This window comes from Equus quagga, chromosome 4 (genome assembly GCF_021613505.1).
Source record: "Equus quagga isolate Etosha38 chromosome 4, UCLA_HA_Equagga_1.0, whole genome shotgun sequence".
NCBI lineage: Eukaryota > Metazoa > Chordata > Mammalia > Perissodactyla > Equidae > Equus > Equus quagga.
In genome coordinates, this window is record NC_060270.1 from 29,839,070 (window position 1) to 29,858,496 (window position 19,427).

Sequence of the window (19,427 nt, forward strand, 5' to 3'; positions counted from 1 at the left end):
ATGTGAAAAATGAAAGAAGCCACTCCATGGTTTTATCTTGGTCTCGCCCTTATCAGCCATGTGAGCTTCTGCAGCCCTGCCTGGGATCTGACTCCGCAAGAACTGGCCTGATAATAGGTCACACTGGTCACACCTTTGTACCCTCGAGTCAGACAGACTAGGATTCATACCCTCACCACTTAACTAGCACGTGGCCTTGGGGAAGTTATTTCATTTTTAAGCCTTTGCTTCCTCATCCATTAAATGGAGAAAATAACAGTGTTTATGTCATGAGGTTTTTGGGGGGAATAACTAACTAATGTACGTAGCCTGACACAATGCCCGCCCCACAGTGCCTGTCCAGTGAGGACAAGCTATTTGTATTATTGGCTTCCCTTGAATAGATAATATATGCTGAATTTTGCTCGTAGTTTTTGTCAGGTCATCATTCATTCAATCTGTGAGCTGAGCACCTCCCCTGTATCAGACGCTGTGCTAGACTCTGTATCTGGAGATGAATAAGATGAATCCGAAGATGACTTCAGAGATGAATAAGCCACAGCTGCTGTGCCCAAGGAGTTTGTGGGCTGGTGGGGGAGAGAGATTTATAATAACAGTCAAGTTGCTGTGTAAGATATTACAACTCAAGACCAGTTCCTGGGAGTCCAGAGAGGGTATGTGAGAGTCTGATGAGCAGAAAAGGGATGGGCGCTCTGGGTGGGGAATGCTGAGGAATGGAGAGAAAGAGTCAGGAAAAAGCAGAGTGGACCCAGAGAAGGCATCAGAGGACTCCTTTGTTCTGCAGTGGGAGACAATTTGTTCATTCCCTGGGCACAGCCAAGAGAACACTCAGTCCCACCAAGAGAGCCGACGCACTATGAATATTCTGAGCGGTGGTTTTGCAGGAAATGGTGCCAGGAAGCGTGCCAGCCTGCTCTGCTAGGCTAACCAGTCTGTGCCTCCCCTCCCCAGGTCTCTTTTGGAAATACTGCGCCCATGGCCCTGCTCCTCCTTACCGTTACTGTCCCTCCCGTGCTGCCAGCTGCCCTGACCACAGGCATCGTGTATGCACAAAAGAGGCTGAAGAAAAGGAAAATCTTCTGTATCTCCCCACAGAGAATCAATATGTGCGGACAAATAAACCTCGTGTGCTTTGACAAAGTATGATCTAAACTTTCCAGGTTGGAGGTTAATGATTCCAAAGCACAGCAGGGCGGGGAAAGGGCCTCAAAGAATGTCTGGTCCGGCACCCTCATTTTATAGATGGGAACACTGAGGCCAGAGAAGATCACGTTCTAGAAGCCTGCTTTACTGAGTCATAGGAAGGGGTTTAGCCATCATATCATGAATTTCTTCCCTGTGAAATTTAGTATTTTTGTGTCTCATTTGGATTTCAAGACAATCTCTTACTGTAATAACTTTGGCTGACTGGCTTTTTCAGACAAAAAATATGAGGAACATTTCTGTTCTCCAAAGGGCTTTGTCCAGAGCTTACGTGAACATATTCCTTTCTCCTCCTCTGCTTCTTCTAAGGAAAGGGAGGGAGTGGACCGTGACCTGTGTTTATGCAATCTGCTCCCTCTTTTCTCCTTTGCTCCCCAGGTTATCAAGACTCAGGACTAGGGAAGCTTGTCTGTGTGCGTAGGGCCCTGGAAAGGTGGCAGAGGAGGGATATGTTCAAACGGAGTGACTGCTGCATTGGGACGGGTCCCGAGACCCCTTCCCATGACTCTCCTCTGGGGGATCTGGAGGTCTTCAGTGTCAGCTGCCTGCTGTTCAGATGCTGCCCTCAGCTTGGGCAGGGCAGTTGAACTGCTCTAACACAGTGGCCCCAGCTTGGTCCCTCCATGTCCTCAGTCTATTTGCATTTGAATAATTCCTAAAGGCTTCGCTACTTTTTAGTGAACCCACATTGGCAGAGAGCCGCATTAATGAGCTGCTCCTAGCTCTTGAGAAGCTCGTGGTCCAGCTGAGGAAAGAGATAAAATGGAAGTGTGGACAATGATAATGCAGTGAAATGTGTGCTTGATAGCAGTATGAGCAAAGCACTGCGTGCAGTTCCCTGCCACAGGTGGGAGGTTGCCTTTGAGCTGTGGCTTTGGTTGTTGGACAGAATGCGCTCCAGGCTCAGAGGCGAGCAGGTCAGAAGCACAGGGATGTGAGGGCCTGCAGTGTGTGGGGAATGGGGCAGGGGTTGTGGCTAGAATGTGGCTGTTTGGTGGGGAATGTAGCTGGAGAGGAGGAGCCCAATGGCTCAGGGCCTGATGTGCCAAGCTAAGGAGTGGGGCCTTGTTGTGAAGGAGAATGGGGCCCTTCTCGTTTTTCAATACCAGTGACATTTTTATAAGTGTGTTTTACTTATTTCACGTGGGGGAATTGCTTAGAAGGGACAGAAGGGAGATGGGACTGAGGCAGGAGGCTATCTGGGGACAACTGCAGATCATTCATTGTCCTAGACACAAAGGGCAAGAATGCAGAGATGAAGACCAACTCGAGAGACACCATGAGTGGGCTTGACCAGACTTGGTCCCCAGTTGGAAGTGGCATAGCTCTTAGCTTATTTCAGTTCTATTTTGTTCGAGTTTCCTTTGGCAGGGAAAGTCCTCTATGGCCACCAGTCAGGAAGCTGTAGAGTTAGCATAACAGTAGCTTCCTTTTAGATTCGGGGTCAGGTACCAGCCCCTTGGAAGTTTTTGATAGGAATTCCCATTACTTCCCCAGTAGCCTTACTAGTGTCTAGAATATAGGAGGGAGATTTATAAAATATGTTCATTACATATTTGTCTGTTTCTAAAACTAATTTTTCCAGAGGCTGGCCTGGTGGCACAGTGGTTAAGGGCTCACGTTCCGCTTCTCAGCGGCCCGGGGTTCGCCAGTTCGGATCCCGGGTGCGGACATGACACCGCTTGGCAAAAGCCATGCTGTGGCAGGCGTCCCATATATAAAGTAGAGGAAGATGGGCATGGATGTTAGCTCAGGGCCAGTCTTCCTCAGCAAAAAAGAGGAGGATTGGCAGCAGTTAGTTCAGGGCTAATCTTCCTCAAAAATAAATAAATAAATAAATAAAACTAATTTTTCCAGACAGTGGAAACATTTTTTTTTTTACTTCCCATATAGGGCTTTTTCCTCTCCATTCTCCTGTGCTCCTTTGCTAGACTGTTTTAGGGACTGCCTCTCAGCCTGTTTGGCCAAACTCTGTACAGTATGACAGCATGTTACAGTGCAAGAACTCAAATGAGAAATCTAATCCTGAATTTGATGCTAAGTTCCGTGTCACTTTTTAAGATAAGAACGTTGAATTACAGTCATCTCTAAGTTTCTTTCTAGCTTTCACATTATAAAACTCCACCAACACGATGTTGGAATAAAGCATTTCATGATTAATTGAATTTCCATCTAGTGTAGTTTCACTGTGGAAGATATTCACCACTGAGTTTCTGAGTACATTTACTTCCACGTATATTTCTAGTTTAAGCTGATTTGTTATAAGTTCTTTAAAGCAAATTCTCTCTTTCTTTTCTATCCAATTCAGTCCAAACCTTGGCTAGTATTTATGCTAAGAAGCTTTCATTTCCTGTCTTATTCCCTTTATAATGGCAACTATAATTTAATTTCTTTCTGTTTATGGTTAGTTTTAACATATAGGGTTATTTTCACGTAGAGAAAGAACACGGTCCCATTTCCGTTTTGCTGTGGCATCATTGGCATCATCTCTCTGTCTTCATGTTCAAAATATTGAAGCTTGAAAACATAATCTAATCATCAGGAAAACATTTCAGTTTGAATTAAGTTGCTAACTCTTTTTGAAATGGAACAACTCAAGAGGATTTGGAATATAAACACACAACTTGTGGCCCTTATAAAATGCAGGAGGGAAATGAAGCAAATAGCTTTTGTTGCTGTCATTGTTGTCCTTCAAGGAATAACTCACACAAACATGCTATCTCTCCATGAAGTTCAAATGAATTAATGAAATAAAGAGTCCTTAATTCTTTAATCCAGAAACCCAGTACAGGCTTTGTCTTTCCACATGCTTTGCTGAGTTCTCTTAACATTTGTCATCTAGTGGAAGACTCTAGATGGGCTGGATTCTGGTTCTTTCTCTCCATCCTACTCGGCCACTGGATGCTGAGACTGCTCATTTCACCTCTAGCCTAAGAATGCCTCTACTCTATTTACTCTGTTGTAAGAACTGAAAGCATTGAAAACACTTCACTGTAAAGCATTGTGCTAATATGATGCGCTGTAATGATAGAAGATGTCATTTGGTAGAAAACTAGAAAATTCAGTGTCTTATACAGAGATGACCTTAAAAAACAGCATCAGAGACCTGGGTGTTGGTGTTGAAACAGGATATTTACCAACACTTGGTAATGCCCCGCTCTGCCTTGACTATGCTGAAGCAGCACCAGCCAACTCCTTTCTCTGACTGGGGGTTAAGCAGGCCTCGTGCTGTCAGCCTGCTGCATTAGACACCAGGTCTGTAATTAATGATCGACTGTGCAGCAATGAGCACATTAACAGGGCTGTGAGAGTCTTCAGTTCCATTTTGCTTTCTCTGTTACGTTATCTGACAAATACTCTCCCCTAATACAGCAAATCAAATCTCCCAGCCATTTTCCTCTTGATCTGCAATAAAACCCATTCATGGGCACTAATTAGTATTTATTATTAGCACTTCGTTTCTCTCTATCATCTCAAAGCCCTTTATCAACATTTCATTATCAATCTGGACAGTCACCATGTCACCCATATTTTAGAAAATTGCTGTGAACCAGATGGCAGACTGTGAATTAAATGGTCTTGAAAAGAAAGGAAAAAAAAAATTCTGAGCTCTGCTTTAGAGAGATAGCGGGTGCCAACTAAAAAGTCAGACTCGAGCTGGTTCTTGTTGGATTTTCAGTTGCTGAACCTCTGTCATTTAGCAACAGCAACAGTCACAACAATAAACAAAAACAAATACTTGCATTTTGTGGTAATAATGAGTCATTAGAGCCCCCTGACTTTCCACATGGTCTTTCGGGAATCACTTGTCACCTGTTGAATCTTTCTTTCAGGCCCTCTTCTCTGATTTAAAATTTGATGCTTATAGATAAGGGCTTTGGACAATTAGATCTATTTTAGTTTCTTTGGAGCTTGGGTTTTGTGTAAATCATGATATAATTAAAAGCTTTAAATTTTATGCTAATACCATTTCTAACTTTTTCCCAGACCGGCACTCTTACGGAGGATGGGTTGGACCTCTGGGGGACCATCCCTACTGCTGACAACTGGTAGGCACATTAGTGAAGATGGATGTTGATTGGTGGGCCATCTTGGTGCTACTCAAAGCCAACCTTCCCGTGTTGAGGGATGAATGTCACATAAAATATAGATAATAACTGGCTGGAACCAGCTCCCAATTTTTCTAACTTGTTAAATCAAATGAGTCTTAAGTTCAGAATCAGACAGAGAAAGTAGGCCTTGAAACTCCACATGGAAAATGGGATAGAATGAGGTGGATGATTAAGGAGCTGAATGAATAAAACAGAGGAGCAAAGAGTGAAATCAGGACTGTGCTCAATTAAAAACTGCACAGACTTCCTGAGTGGCTAGTTCGGTGGGGGATCCAGACAGGAAGAGCTGCATCTCCTCCCTCACGGAGTTCACACTCCAGCGGATAAAAATGTGCAAATGTGCCCATCCACGTTCAACGTACAACACAGGCTGAGAAAAGGGTCACTATGAAGGCATAAATATTAGAACAGAGATGAAGAAATCATAATGATGGCTTGATATAATACACAGTCCTGGTGTTTATTATAACATAGTGAATAAAAGGTAGAAGTTAAATTTGAAAATGAGTACATCAAGAAAACCACCTGAAGGAGATAGCATTTGAGATAGGTTTTGAAGGGTGTATGGATAGGATTTTTATAGACCTGATTTAAAAGCAGGCACTAGGGAAGGGAGAGGGCAATCTCAACGATGCTACCCCAGAACAGAGCTAGAGAGGGGAGGGAGTGGCCCCTTCTCAGAGAGGGTCCCTGAGCTCCTAGCTCCCTTCCCTGTCGGGCCAAGACCAGCCTTCTCAGTCTGAGTGGAGGGGCCTCTGCTCTTAAGCTCCAGGAACCCTGCCTTGGCTCCAAACAGTGGCTAAGGCTGCTGACATTGAAGGAGTCAAGCAGGGGCTCCCCAAGAGGGTAACAGGGCCGGACACAGCACTGGCACTTGGCAAGAGCAGACAGGCGGTGCAATGTGGCAGAAGATCCTCGGGCTGGGCATCAGTGAACTATGTGGGCTCTAACCTGCTCATGTGTCTGCTCCTGGCTGCTCAGATGCCTGGTCCAGGCCTTTGTCCAGAGAGGCATGGCTTCTATTTGCCAGAGCAGTGAAAGGAGAAAAGGATATTTGTCGTTTCCATCCCTCCTTTATTCCCTTGTCCCCAGAACTCTGAAGCTTTTGGGGAGTAGAAACTAAATACAATTACTACTCAGCTCTAACATGGGAGGAGACGACGGTAACACAAGCCAACTGACAGTCACAGAGGAAACTGTGCTTTAGATGCTGGCTGTCTATGCCAGGAGTTTCAGGAAATAGGGGCAAAGTCTGAAGAACTGAGTAGCAAGAAATACTTCAGAGTCCGTGCATGCTTTCACTTGAAGGAACAAGGAACCACCAGGCAGGCTTCTTTCTCATCCCTGCTACCTCATCGGCCTGGAGACTTCTTGCCTGGGCTGTGTGGCTTTCTAGAGCCAGCACTGCGGAGTTTGCAGATGTCAGCTCCAAGCCTTCCCACAATATGCTTTCCTACAATACGGCCACCGTGGACGGGGCTGCAGAAACCTGACAAAAGTCCCTGTGATTCTAGCCAAGCCCTCTGAAATGATAGTAGTTCCTGGCCGGTGGCAAACTGTTGAGAAGGAAATTCACATCCAACTCAAAGGAGGGCTTTATAAAGAGCAGTCTACAGGCAGAATATTCCAGTTAGAAATTAGAAAACCATGTGAGCAAGGGCTCAGGGCAGGGAAATCCCTGTGTGAGCATAGACATAGCAAGAAGTTTAACTTGACTCTGGAAAAATTGTGCATAAAGGGCACTAGTATGAGTAGAATCTGTAAGATGATACAGAACTGTAGAAGACAGGGCCTTAAATACCAGCCATAGGAGAACTTTATCACACATGGCACGGGGAGCTATTGAAGGTTTTCTGCATGGGGGTTAGGTATTATTGAAGCTTTACGTTAGTAAGATTTAAGGGGCAGGGTGTACAAAAAGATTTCGTTGAAGACCTTAACTTATGAATTGTCTTCTCTACCAGCTTCCAGGAAGTCCATAGCTTTGCCTCGGGCAGGGCTTTGTCATGGGGCCCACTGTGTGCGGCCATGGCCAGCTGCCACTCCCTGATCCTTCTGGATGGGACCATCCAGGGAGACCCTCTGGACCTCAAAATGTTTGAGGGCACTGCCTGGGTAAGGTGATAATTTCTTGCTTCAGCTGAATGAGGAAAACTTGAAGAAATCCTTACTAGGAGTGCTAAAGCTTTTCTAACTTTGGTGGAAACCCAGAGAAGATTCCTAACAATGCATGAATGAACATCTGATTCAACCTGAATTTCCCAGACTCTGCTCCAAAGAATTCTGTTAATGAGTGCAACAGGAAATCGAGTTCTATGGGCTAATAAATTTGGGAACTGCTATTTAAACAAACTTAAATAGGTTTCTTGACTGCAGGATTTCTTTAATATGTCATGGTCTGGTGTGAACATTCAAGGGAGAATATGATATGCAGCACTTGCCAAACTTATTCGACCACAAAAACTTTATTGACAGGCCAAAACATGTTTTGGAGAAAACAAATATTCTTTGAAACACCCTCAGAGAAACAGGGTGTTTATACTAAAACAGTGCCATCCAATATAGTAGCCACTAGCCACATGTGGCCAATGAGCACTTGAAACAAGGCTATGCAACTGAAAAACTGAATTTTTTATTTTATTTAATTAATGTTTTTCCTTTTCTTTCTTTCTTTCTTTTTTTTTTTTTTTTTGAGGAAGATTAGCCCTGAGCTAACTGCTGCCAATCCTCCTCTTTTCGCTGAGGAAGACTGGCCCTGAGTTAACATCCATGCCCATCTTCCTCTACTTTATATGTGGGATGCCTACCACAGCATGGCATGCCAAGTGGTGCCATATCCGCACTGGGGATCTGAACTGGTGAACCCTGGGCCGCTGAAGCAGAACGTGCGCACTTAACCGCTGCGCCACCCGGCCGGCACCTACTTTAGTTATTTTAAGCTTAAGTTTAAATAGCAACAAGTGGCTGGTAGCTACCATATTGGACAGCAAAGATCTAGACATCAAACTGGAGGACTCTTGGTTCAATTGATTCAATTTTCTGAGTGAATGACAGTTGAAGGGTGTAAATTTATCCTGGTGGCTGTCATGACATGGTGGGAAGAGCTCTTGACTCCACCACTCTCTAGCTGTGTGACCCCAAATTCAGAACCAAGACTCAGTGTGCACCTCATCTTGCATTTGGGATAATGTCTCATTCACAGACTTGTGGTGAGCTTGAGACTATGAACCTAAAAGGACTGTGTGCATTGTAAATGCCCAACAAACGGAGGGTATTCATTCATTAGTTAGTTACCTAGTTAATTACATTCTGCTGCCCTCCAAAAAAGTGTCCTAAAGCTACTTACAATGATACATCAAGTACAGGACAGCGTTTTAAACAGAGTTGTAAAGGAATGGAAACAAATGATCGCAGAGAAAGGAAGTACCTCTCACAAAGAGGCTAATTTACAGATGTATAGCAGGAAAATTGTAGCTTTCTAGAGGCCAAAGTAATAAAAGAGGAAACCTGGTAAAAAGGGAAATTTCTAATCTCAGTAAGTTAAATTAAAACATTTGCTGTGGAGAAATTTTTGACACCAAGACAAATAGTAATCACTTTCCCAGATCTTAATGCAGAAGAATCAGGGTAATTGTTATCAGCAACCTCCTTACCGGCATCCGTGGAGCTGACACGGTGATGAGTTGCACAGGGTCGCCGTTACCGTATGTGCCTTTGATCCTGGTTCTAACAGTGGCCGCTTCTCCAGCAGAGGAGGGTTGATCCACCTGTACAAATGACATAGCAAGTTGGGGTCTAGCGTGGGAACATAAATGTTTAGTATTAGCTCTGTACGAATTGTTGTTAAGAACAGTTACATCTACTCCAAACAAAGCATAAAGATTATTCATTGAGTTTAAAGCTTGGTGAGAAACAGCCTTGCATTAAATCCCTTGGCAGTTAGGAACCTTTCAGTAAACGTTAGGGGGAGGGAAAATGTCCTTATAGACCCTAAGAATGTTTAGCACTAGAAGGGATGTCAGAATATTTTTCAGAAGAAACTGAAATCTGGAGACATGAGGTGATGTCCCCAGGGTTAAACAAGCAAGTGACAGAGAGGAGACCAGATGTTGTCTCCTATTTTCTGACCTTTACTTTTTATATATCCAACTGCTTTTTCGCGTATTTTAGGTTACTATTGGTTTCTCAGGTGGTGTAAATTATACTGTTTAACATCCAAAGAATGCACACCATTTTCAAGTGTGCTTTCTAATTTGCTGGCAGCTAACTCTCTAGCTAAGCAATTAGACCAGTAGCATAGATATAGCATAAGAAACAGTCCCGTGTTTATCTCAAGACCCAACCCTGACTCATCTGAGAGCTAATGTGCTCAGCTGTATTGGAGAGTAGATCTCACTCAAACCCTCCTCCAATTACTAGACATACCATTTAGGAAGATCCATTGGGCCTGTAGCTAGCACTGCTTCCACCAATTACTACATAAAGTGTGGTCACAATATTTTTGGCTTTTTGACATTATACAGTAAGGTCCTTAATATAAATCAACACAACAGAAATTTGACAATGACAGTATTAAGATAATTGGCCTAGAAGAGAAATATATGTGAAAAGGGCTTTGAAAAGATTAAAGTGCTATGCAAATGAGAGATATTTCTTTCTTACTATTTTTCTCTAAGGAATCTTATGAATGTTTTCATTTTTAAACAGATAATGGAAGATCACAAGGTAAACCAGTGCAAATTTGGGATGTCAGATTCAAATGTGGTAATAAAACCAGGACCAAAAGCCAGTCAGGTATGATTTGCTTCTTTAAATCATGTAGCTCTTTCCCCTTAAACCTGGAGAAACTCTCTTGACTTCCACATATTTTTATACTCCTATTATTTTGCCTTATCCTAACAGGATCCATAGTTGGTTTGCTCATTCCTTCATTCCTGAATTTATCCATTAACTTATTCAACAAACATTCACTGAGTACCTATGTATGCTAGAGCACTGTGCCGGGTGCTAAGGGGTGGAGTGATTTCAAAGCTAGACAAATGGGGCTCTGTGCTGGAAGAGGATATGGGCTGGGAGAAGAACCAAGAGAGGTGCAAATAAGTGCAATACAACGTGCCAAGTGCTATAACAAAGGCCCAAGAAAGAGCCGCAGGCGTCCAGAGGTGGTGGTAACTACTGATTCTTGGAGACAAAGCGCCATGGAGGAGCTGACCTGTGAACTTGGGCTGGAAGATGATTAGGATTTTTCCAGGCAGCCAAGGGGAAGGGCCTTGCAGATCAGCCAACTTGATGAAGGAATTGTCTTAGAAGCAGCCAGAAAAATATCAACGTCGGGACAAATGTACCACTTCATGATGTCCCTAGGCTCATTGCAGAGTAAATCTTATTTGTTGGCATGCATCTGCTAAATCTCACTTAAAAGCTTCTTGAGCTCCCCTTTCTCGGTGCACTTGTAGAGTCCAGTGGAAGCCATCACCATCTTGCACCAGTTTCCATTTTCCTCCAGCCTGCAGAGGATGTCTGTGGTCGCTCGGCTGGCGGGAGAGGATCACTTCCATGTCTACATGAAGGGTGCCCCGGAGATGCTGGTCCAGTTCTGCAGGTCTGAAACAGGTACTAAGGAACAGTTTTCTCTTTCAGGAGGTACAATATTTTAGAAGCCCAAACACTTAAAGCAAACAAACCTAAATCAATGAAGGTGGAGGTGGTTGTTTTCTAGGTGATTGAAAGTGGGCCCAATAGATTTGATAAAGCAGAGGTGATCATTTCAAGGCAGAGAGGCAGACAGTAACTCTCTGGCCATGGTCCAGCCAGAAAAACCCAACCACAATAGGGTATCGGGAAAGGAGAGTGAAGTAAACATCAGGAGCCAGAACAGGACACTACGCAGTGATCAGAGAACCAGGGAGGGAGAGAATGAGGAGCATTCAGAGGCAACCTAAGGGAAGGGTCTCACATTAGACTAATTCTGCCGACGGGGTGCTCTGTCACCTCTGGGGGGCTGTCATCACTTGCGGGGCCTCAGACTGATCGATGGCAGGAAAATACAGAAAAGACAAATCCTGTAGAAAAAAAAAAGTGATTAGAGCAAATTAGATGGTATTAGAGCAAGGTAATTGATCATTTTCACAGCAATTTCATCTTTCTGGGCCAGATTTTGAGCTGATTTGTATTGTTTCTTAGTCTTACAAACATATGCACTGCCTAAGCAGCAGCACAGATTTATAAGAATATTGTTGCATTCAAATGAGTTCATTTGGATAAAATGGGTCTTTTTCTCCTGATTTTCATCTATATTCTCTTTACAATTGCTGATAGCCATCAACTGGTGCACAGAATTCCAGATTTGGCAAATGATTGCTTTAACTTCTGTGTCTACTCGAGCTCTTTTTTAGAAGCGCCCCCTTTTTTCTGCCTTTGATCTTCCTCAGGGCTCCCGTTAACTCTATCCTTCACAGCTTGATGGCCTATACTTTGTTGTTCTTTTTTTTCAGCCACACAAATACAAGTGTCTTCTTGAAATTTTAGCTGGCAATTATTGCTCCTGCTCTGTCAGTCAAGCTGTGGGTCTGTCACTCACCATCTCTTATTCTTATGGGAGCCCTTCCAATTCTTCTTAGTGTCCTAACCTCTGATCCTTGACATGTGTTAGCAACATCTTAAGTGATTTTTCCCCCCTGTATTTAAGAAATAGAGCGCTAGCAACTTCCTGGAAATTAGATTCCCCCCTCCAGGATTATTCTAGAATTACAGGAGCTGAATGGGGATGTGGAGATCCACAACCTCCTCATTTTATGGAGGGGAAAATTGAGGCACAGAAGAGAGACTTAACATGTCCAAGGTCAGAGGGGTAATTGACAGTAGAGTGGAAACTAGAACTCAGGTATTTTGCTTTCTAAGATCCCACCCCTCCCATTATACTGTGCCTCTTTCTAATACACTTATAGGCATACTATAAATCATAAGAATTTTATAAGTATGTTAACATTAGTCATGATTGCCATGCCAAAATACACAAATGTTGGCATTGTGTCACCTATTATCTTAAGTAGGGTGTGGTAAACTTTTTTGCAAAGAGCCAGATAGTAAATATTTTAGGTTTTGCAGGCCCTATGGTCTCTGTCTCAACTGCTTGACCCCGCCATTGTAGCCTGAAAGCAGCCATAGATAATGAACAAACAAATAGCCTGGCTGTGTTCCAATAAGGCATTATTTACGAAAAAAAAGCAATGGGTCAGATTTTGTCTGGAGTCTGCTGACCCCTGATCTAGAGGGTCAACTGTTTCCCTCATTTCATCTGGGTAAACATAATCCTGAGGTCTGTCCTTACTGAACCTGGCCAGTGTATCTGACACCCAGTTGATGACCACTATGTCTTTGGCATTTATTTCCATCAGAGTAATAAGAACTCACTGATGAAGTTATTTGTGGCCTTATCCTGAAACTGTAGTTTTTCTGTGAAAGCATTTTTATGGAGTGAAAGTTAAAACAAGGTACAGTGGGGCTGGCCCCGTGGCCGAGTGGTTAAGTTCGCGCACTCTGCTGCAGGCGGCCCACTGTTTCGTTGGTTCGAATCCTGGGCATGGACATGGCACTGCTCGTCAAACCACGCTGAGGCAGTGTCCCACATGCCACAACTAGAAGGACCCACAACGAAGAATATACAACTATGTACTGGGGGGCTTTGGGGAGAAAAAGGAAAAAATAAAATCTTTAAAAAAGAAAAACAAGGTACAGTGACTGCATCACAGAGTCTTGTTCAGGAGTTGGGTGGCCTTCGATGTCACCATACATTTACCTCTTTCCTCTCTCCTGAAAGTGCCCCAGAATTTCCCACAGGAACTGAAGAAATACACAATGCAAGGCTTCCGCGTCATTGCCCTTGCCCATAAAGCCTTGAAGATGGAGAGGTTTTCAGAAGTAGAGAGTTTAACCAGGTAAGGAACTTGCAAATTGGCACTAGGGCAGACTCTGTGTGCGTGAAGTGAATGAGCCCTGGAGACAGACAGATGGACAGCTCAAGTCACCAGGAAGGCTCTAGGAGACGGAGAATCACTCTCATCCAGCCTTCCGATTCCAAGATGGGCAACTTGGGAGGACTTGCTCAGGTCACAATGCTCACTGGTGGCAGATCAAGGATGACAGTTGAGGTCTCCTGAATCTTAGATGTCAGTGAGTTATCTCTGCTCTGCACTCCATCATCTCACCAAAAATGACCAACTTTTCTTCAACTTCAGTACATTATGCAACTGACTGACTTGGGGCTCCCATATACAAAGGGGTTGAGAGAAGGAGACAGTTGGCACTGTGAAAGACTTCCAGAATCCCTCAGACTTGGCTTCTTTCAGGGCTCAGTAGTACACCTCCCGCAGATCTGGAGAGGTAGTGAGTGCAAATTGAATTCCTTATACGAAGTAGAATTCAGTATTCTTAATTATGTTAAGGGGATAAATCATCATCATTAGAGGATAACCTGTAGATTATTTTTTCTTTCAATGTTTCTCAGCTTTTAAAGGTTGTTTTTGAGTTGTCTATGACAGAGTAGAGAAGTACTGTGGAAAATTGAATAACAAATCATCTATGTGTCACTTATCTTTGATTTTGTGTTGCTCATAGATCCTCATTTATAATATAATTAAATGCTCTGTATAAGATGTGGATATCCTTGGTTCAACGTTACTATTTATAGCCTAAGTTCATCCACTCTGATATACTCAGTAATCATTGTCCCTTCCATGCACTGTGTCTATTTCCCCATCTACAAAATGTAGGATTGGATGATCTCTAAGGAGCCTTTCAGCCATGAGATTTTAATCTTCTAAATAGAATCACAAAACTCACTTTGAAGCACATGAATGGCATTCTCAGATTTAACATTCAAGGTGTTAACTATTCTTGAGCAAGCATAAAGACCTGTAACACACAGGATTTGGTAATTTTTCATGACACAAATTTTAATAATGAAAGTTAAGGTCATGTGTGTAGAAAAGATTTATGTAGCTAGACATAGAAAGTGGCCACCCCAAGCTGCCACACACAAATGCGGCTGTGATGTTCTCTTTTAAAAGCCACTAGTGAGACAGATATTATTATAAATATAACAAAATAAGAAAATGAGGATAAAATGTGTTAGATTTACAACCATCTCAGGTATTTCCCACAGAATATGAGGAGCCTGTTATGCTTCTTGGAATTTAGTTACTATTTTCAAACAGAGTAAAGGAATAGAGTTTGGACATTTTGTTTTTCAGAATCAAATTATATTTAGCAAAGTTTTCCAACTGGAAAAATCAAAACTTGTGAAAAACTGGCATCGTCAAGGGGAAGCAGAAAAGTTTCTTGAAATGACTTAGAAAAAAAACTAAACTACAAGAAGAAATACTTTGTCCAGATTCCCCCTTTCATTGGTTTAGCAAATTTCTATTGATCTTGACTATGTGTTAGATGCTCTTCAAGGCACTAAGGATTCAGAAGTGAATAAAATAAAATCCTTGCCCTCATGAAGCTTATATCCCAATTAGGGGAAATAGACAATAAAATAAACCTATAAAGTATTGTCAAGTAGTGATAAATGCCATGAAGGAAAAAAATAAAGCAGATTAAGTGGATAAAAAATTGACAGAGGACGCGATTTTACATGGAGGAAGTCCTCTGAGGCGGTGACATATGGACAGAGGTTTGAGTAAAGGAAGGGAGCAAGGCACACAGTGATCCAGACAAAGAGCATTGCAGCCAATAGGAGCAATGGGTACAAAGGCCCTGCCACAGGATTTTACTAGGAACGTCGTAGAGTCAGACAAGGCCATAGCGCCTGAAGCAAACGAGAGGAAGAGTTGTAAAGACCAGATTAATTGGTGAGAATATTTTTTTAATCTTTTTTTTAGTTCTAGTTAATGAGAAAATGTTAATCCAACTTATAATAGAAAGCCATGAAGTTAAATGATGGGAAATTAACAAGTTCTGTATTCAGGTAGATTTTCTTTTATAATCTTCTCTGAGAACACTAAGGCAGGATTCATCTCTGATTATCTGAATACTCACCAAAGTGCCTAATATAAGATTGAAAATAAAGTCATTATTTAGTGAATGGACTTTTGAATGAAGAATGTAACAACTTAGATTCTACTCCAGAGAGAATTTTCTTCACTGTGTTCCCATCCAAGTTTGAATTATATTGCTCATCATGAAATCCAGCTCTGGGGCCAGCCTATGGCCAAGTGGTTCAAGTTCCACGCACTCCGCTTTGGCAGCCCACGTTCTCCAGGTTCACCTCCTGGGGTGGACCTACTCCACTCATCAGCCATACGGGGGAGGCATCCCACATACAAAGTAGAGGAAGACTGGCACAGATGTTAGCTCAGGGCTAATCTTCCTCAAGCAAAAAAAGAGGAAGATTGGAAATGGATGTTAGGTCAAGGCAAATCTTCCTTACCAAAAAAAGGAAAGAAAGAAAGAAAAGAAATTCGGCTCTGATCTTTCTCTTAAAGAAGGTTTACTGATCTTCTGTTTATTTCTTTCCCAAGTCCTACTAACACAATGGAAAAGAAATAATATCAAAGAAAGCTAAAGAAGCAATACGTGTAGATGAGACATTTCTACACATTTTTGTAAGATGTAATGTAGATGGGAGCAGTGGTTAGCTGAATCAAGCAGGATAGAAGAAGCTGTAGCCTACGCCATGCCAGAGAGAGAGAGAGAGAGAGAGAGAGAGAGAGAGATGGCGAGAGGAAAGTTGGTTCACCCTGTAGAACCCCGGAGAGGCTGAGACTCAGATGTGTCATGTACTGTGGAAGGTGGAAGTGAGACTCAGGACTGAACACGGGGGAGTAACTGACAGCGTGCAGAAAGGCTAGATCCCTAGTCTCCCGCTCCTCCCCCGTCCTCCCCCTGCAACCTTATCTCCACTCTGGATAGAAAAAGGAACAATGGGAGATCAAGAAAGAGCTCTTGGCTCCCAAATTTACTTTTAAAAAAGCTACCTGAGACGTGTTTCACTTCCGAGGAGAGGTCCAGCATAATAAATGTAACCCAGTTAGACTGCGAGACTCCAATTTCAAATTCTGAGAACTGTTCAAACCCTTGGCTGATGCCATATATTTACTGGAGGTTACAGATGGAGGCTGAAGTGGATGAGTCCAACAGTAATGAGTCAACTGTTACTATAGTGGCCTGTTCACAGTACGTACTTAATACATGTCTAAGAAACTGAAGTGATGACAAGCTCAAAAAAAGAAATTAAAAAATATATATAATTAACAAAACTTTTAAAAACCAACAGAAGAGTTGCAAGACAAGCACATTGTCTTAAAACAAATGGAGTTGAAAACTGGAAGAAGCAGCTAAAAGACATCAAAGTGGTTGCCTCTGGGAAGGAGAATGGGTGAGGAGGTATGGAGACAGGGACTATTGGTTTTCATCATAAACCTTTGGGTTCCTTTTGAGTTTTTAAACATGTGCATGTCTTACATTGATAAAACAGAAATTGTAAAAAGAAGAAATAAACCCAACTGTTGAGATTACATAGATAAGCTTTAATACCATTGATTTTCTCCTGAATCCAAAGGGAGAAAGTGGAGTCAGAGTTAACATTTCTGGGACTTCTCGTCATGGAGAATCGCTTGAAAAAGGAAACCAAACCAGTCCTGAAGGAACTGAGCGAGGCCCGCATCAGGACCGTGATGATTACAGGTGTGTGTCGCTGGAGGCCTGACAAGTTGAATGCATCCCGGGCATGAGAAAAAGACCATGTGAGCTGAGTGAGCTCCTGTGATTGGGGCAGAAAGAAAACTGCTCTGCTGTCAAGTTTGTTTCCCTGTGGTCCAGTTACCAGGGGCCATGTGTAGCTCCCTCAATACCACCATGAGCTGTGGAGGCAGGACCCATCACTCCCTTTGTCTAATGCCCACTTTTCCTACCCAGGATCTGCACAGTCCTAATAGACTCACAGTAATGTTTAAACACAAGAATGGATGTGTCCTCATCAAGAACCCCCATAAGACCTCTGTGTAAATGATGTGAGACTCTGCTGGGCTGTCCTTCAGAGCAGTGGGGCAGGCAGGGCATATGGTAATAAAATCAAAGCATGACACAGCCCTAAGTATTCTTTTCTCTGCTTAAGTGGAATCCACATGCCAAGGATGTGTCGATGAAAATAATCCATAACCAATCTATGAATGAAAATTTGGGAGAGTTTATTCTGAGCTAAAATCTGAGGACCATGGCCTGGGGCCTTTCTTCCTGAAGGAAGAAAGGGCACCAAAGAAGTGGGGTGCACAGAGTGGTTATATACCCCAAAACAGGATGTTTCACATGATTGAAATGTCCCTTTTACCATAGTCGCGAGACTGCTCTGTCAGCACAGTGATTGATGGACACAGCAGGTAGGTTGCTGTCTCGGTGAACACAGCAGGGTGGCACGTCTGTTGTTCCGAGCTGGGTGGTCACAGGCAAGTGCAGCAATCAGTTCCTAGCCTAAGGAAAGATTCTTATCCTTAAGGAAATGCCAATGTGGGGGAAAGTTGCACCTTTACCTCAAGGGCCTTTGTTCTTGCCATAGGAAATGTTTTAAAGCAGATATGCAATGCATGCTCAATGGCCACAGTCAGACCCTTTTGGAAAAACAAGGTCAGGCCGAATTAGGTTTACACCAAATGGCTTCCTCATATACTCCAATATATCCTATTGCTTGCCATTTCTATTTGTCAGATGGTTTGATGCTGTCAGACTGGACCCATATTACCTTCACCACTAAGAGCTGTCAGTCTCCTGAGGATCAGTCATAAAGATCTCAACCATGTATTTATTCACTACTGCATGTTTTGGAAATACGCAATGTTCAGGACACAATGCTAACTATCATGGGAGGGAGATGCAGACATAGAATTTGACCACTGAGGTAGACAGGCTTGAACAGGAGGAAAAATAAATGGTTACAAGATAAGGCAGAAAGTGATAAATGCCCCAACAAGGAGCACCAACCAAGTGGTATGGACCCTCAGAGGAGCAAGAGCTCAGTGCTGGTTGCTGAGAGGTTTACACATAAAACAAGGCGATTTTCTTTGTCATCTAGGTGACAACCTTCAAACAGCCATTACTGTTGCAAAGAGTTCTGAAATGATTCCTCGAGGGAACCAAGTGATCCTTGTGGAAGCCAATGAACCAGAAGAGTGTGCTCCTGCCTCTGTGACCTGGCAGCTGGTAGAGAACCAAGAGAATGGACCTGGGAGGAATGTGAGCAAATGTTTGAAGGCCCCTCTGTGGCCTGCAGTGATGGAATACAGCCCTGACCCTGGGCAACCTGCTCTAGGCCATAGAAGTCATGACTGTAATAATCCCTCACATCTGCCCGGAGTTTTACAGTTTGCAAAGCATGCAGCATTTCCACCAGTGTGTCTCAGCCATGGCTGCACATAGAAATCACCTGGAAGAGTTTTTAAGTTTCCAGTGCCAAGGCTTTACCGATTGAATCAGCATCTCTGGGCTGGGAGCCGGCATCGGTCCCTCCTCCCGGCGATTCCAGTGTGCAGCCGTGGTTGAGAACCACTGATTTACATCCATCTGATCCTCACAGTTACCCAATACAGTTGAGCAAGCTGGTCATTTTATAAATGAGAAAACTGAGACCTAGAGAGGTAGGCTTGCCCAAGGCACACAACTGGCAGGTTACAGAGCAGAAATCAAATTCAGGTCTGTTTGATTCCACCCAAATAAATCCATGGGCATTTAGATCGTGCTGTACCTGTGACGTGAAGTTAACAGGTGTCAGGTTTCTCTAGAAGGCAAGCTTCCTGTGTGCTAGCCGCAAAACAGCTCATTCATATGAAGAGAATGGGCTGCAGCCTGACCTTCCATCACTAAAGGTGGCACCTCCACCTTTGTGTGAGTTCAGAGATGGTCCTCCAGGGGATAAATTACAAAAATGCTCCTTTCCTCCAGGCTGACCAGCCCTTCAGATTGTTGAGTGTAGAGTAGGCCTTTATTCAGTACACAAACTGCATAACCATGCAGAGTGGCCCTGCCCCCACCCTGTGAAGAGGTGCATTAACTTGGCTCAAACACCATTACATTAGCTGTAAAAGACAACCGCTCTCTCTATGCTTTCAGCAGATTTCT

At 43.2% G+C, this 19,427-nt stretch overlaps 1 protein-coding gene across 5 annotated transcripts in view; it reads left to right on the forward strand.

Moving 5' to 3' along the window:
* ATP13A5 (ATPase 13A5) overlaps window positions 1-19,427 on the forward strand; it is a 108,988-nt gene that overhangs the window by 54,577 nt on the left and 34,984 nt on the right. For 4 of the 5 annotated variants that reach the window (XM_046658260.1, XM_046658264.1, XM_046658261.1 and 1 more), the window contains 8 exons: window positions 952-1,140; window positions 5,191-5,252; window positions 7,280-7,430; window positions 10,023-10,109; window positions 10,772-10,928; window positions 13,135-13,252; window positions 16,879-17,003; window positions 18,385-18,545. In XM_046658260.1, coding sequence (XP_046514216.1) covers window positions 952-1,140; window positions 5,191-5,252; window positions 7,280-7,430; window positions 10,023-10,109; window positions 10,772-10,928; window positions 13,135-13,252; window positions 16,879-17,003; window positions 18,385-18,545 — 1,050 coding nt within the window. The remainder of the gene's footprint in view (window positions 1-951; window positions 1,141-5,190; window positions 5,253-7,279; window positions 7,431-10,022; window positions 10,110-10,771; window positions 10,929-13,134; window positions 13,253-16,878; window positions 17,004-18,384; window positions 18,546-19,427) is intronic. The other variant, XM_046658262.1, reaches the window with a different exon arrangement.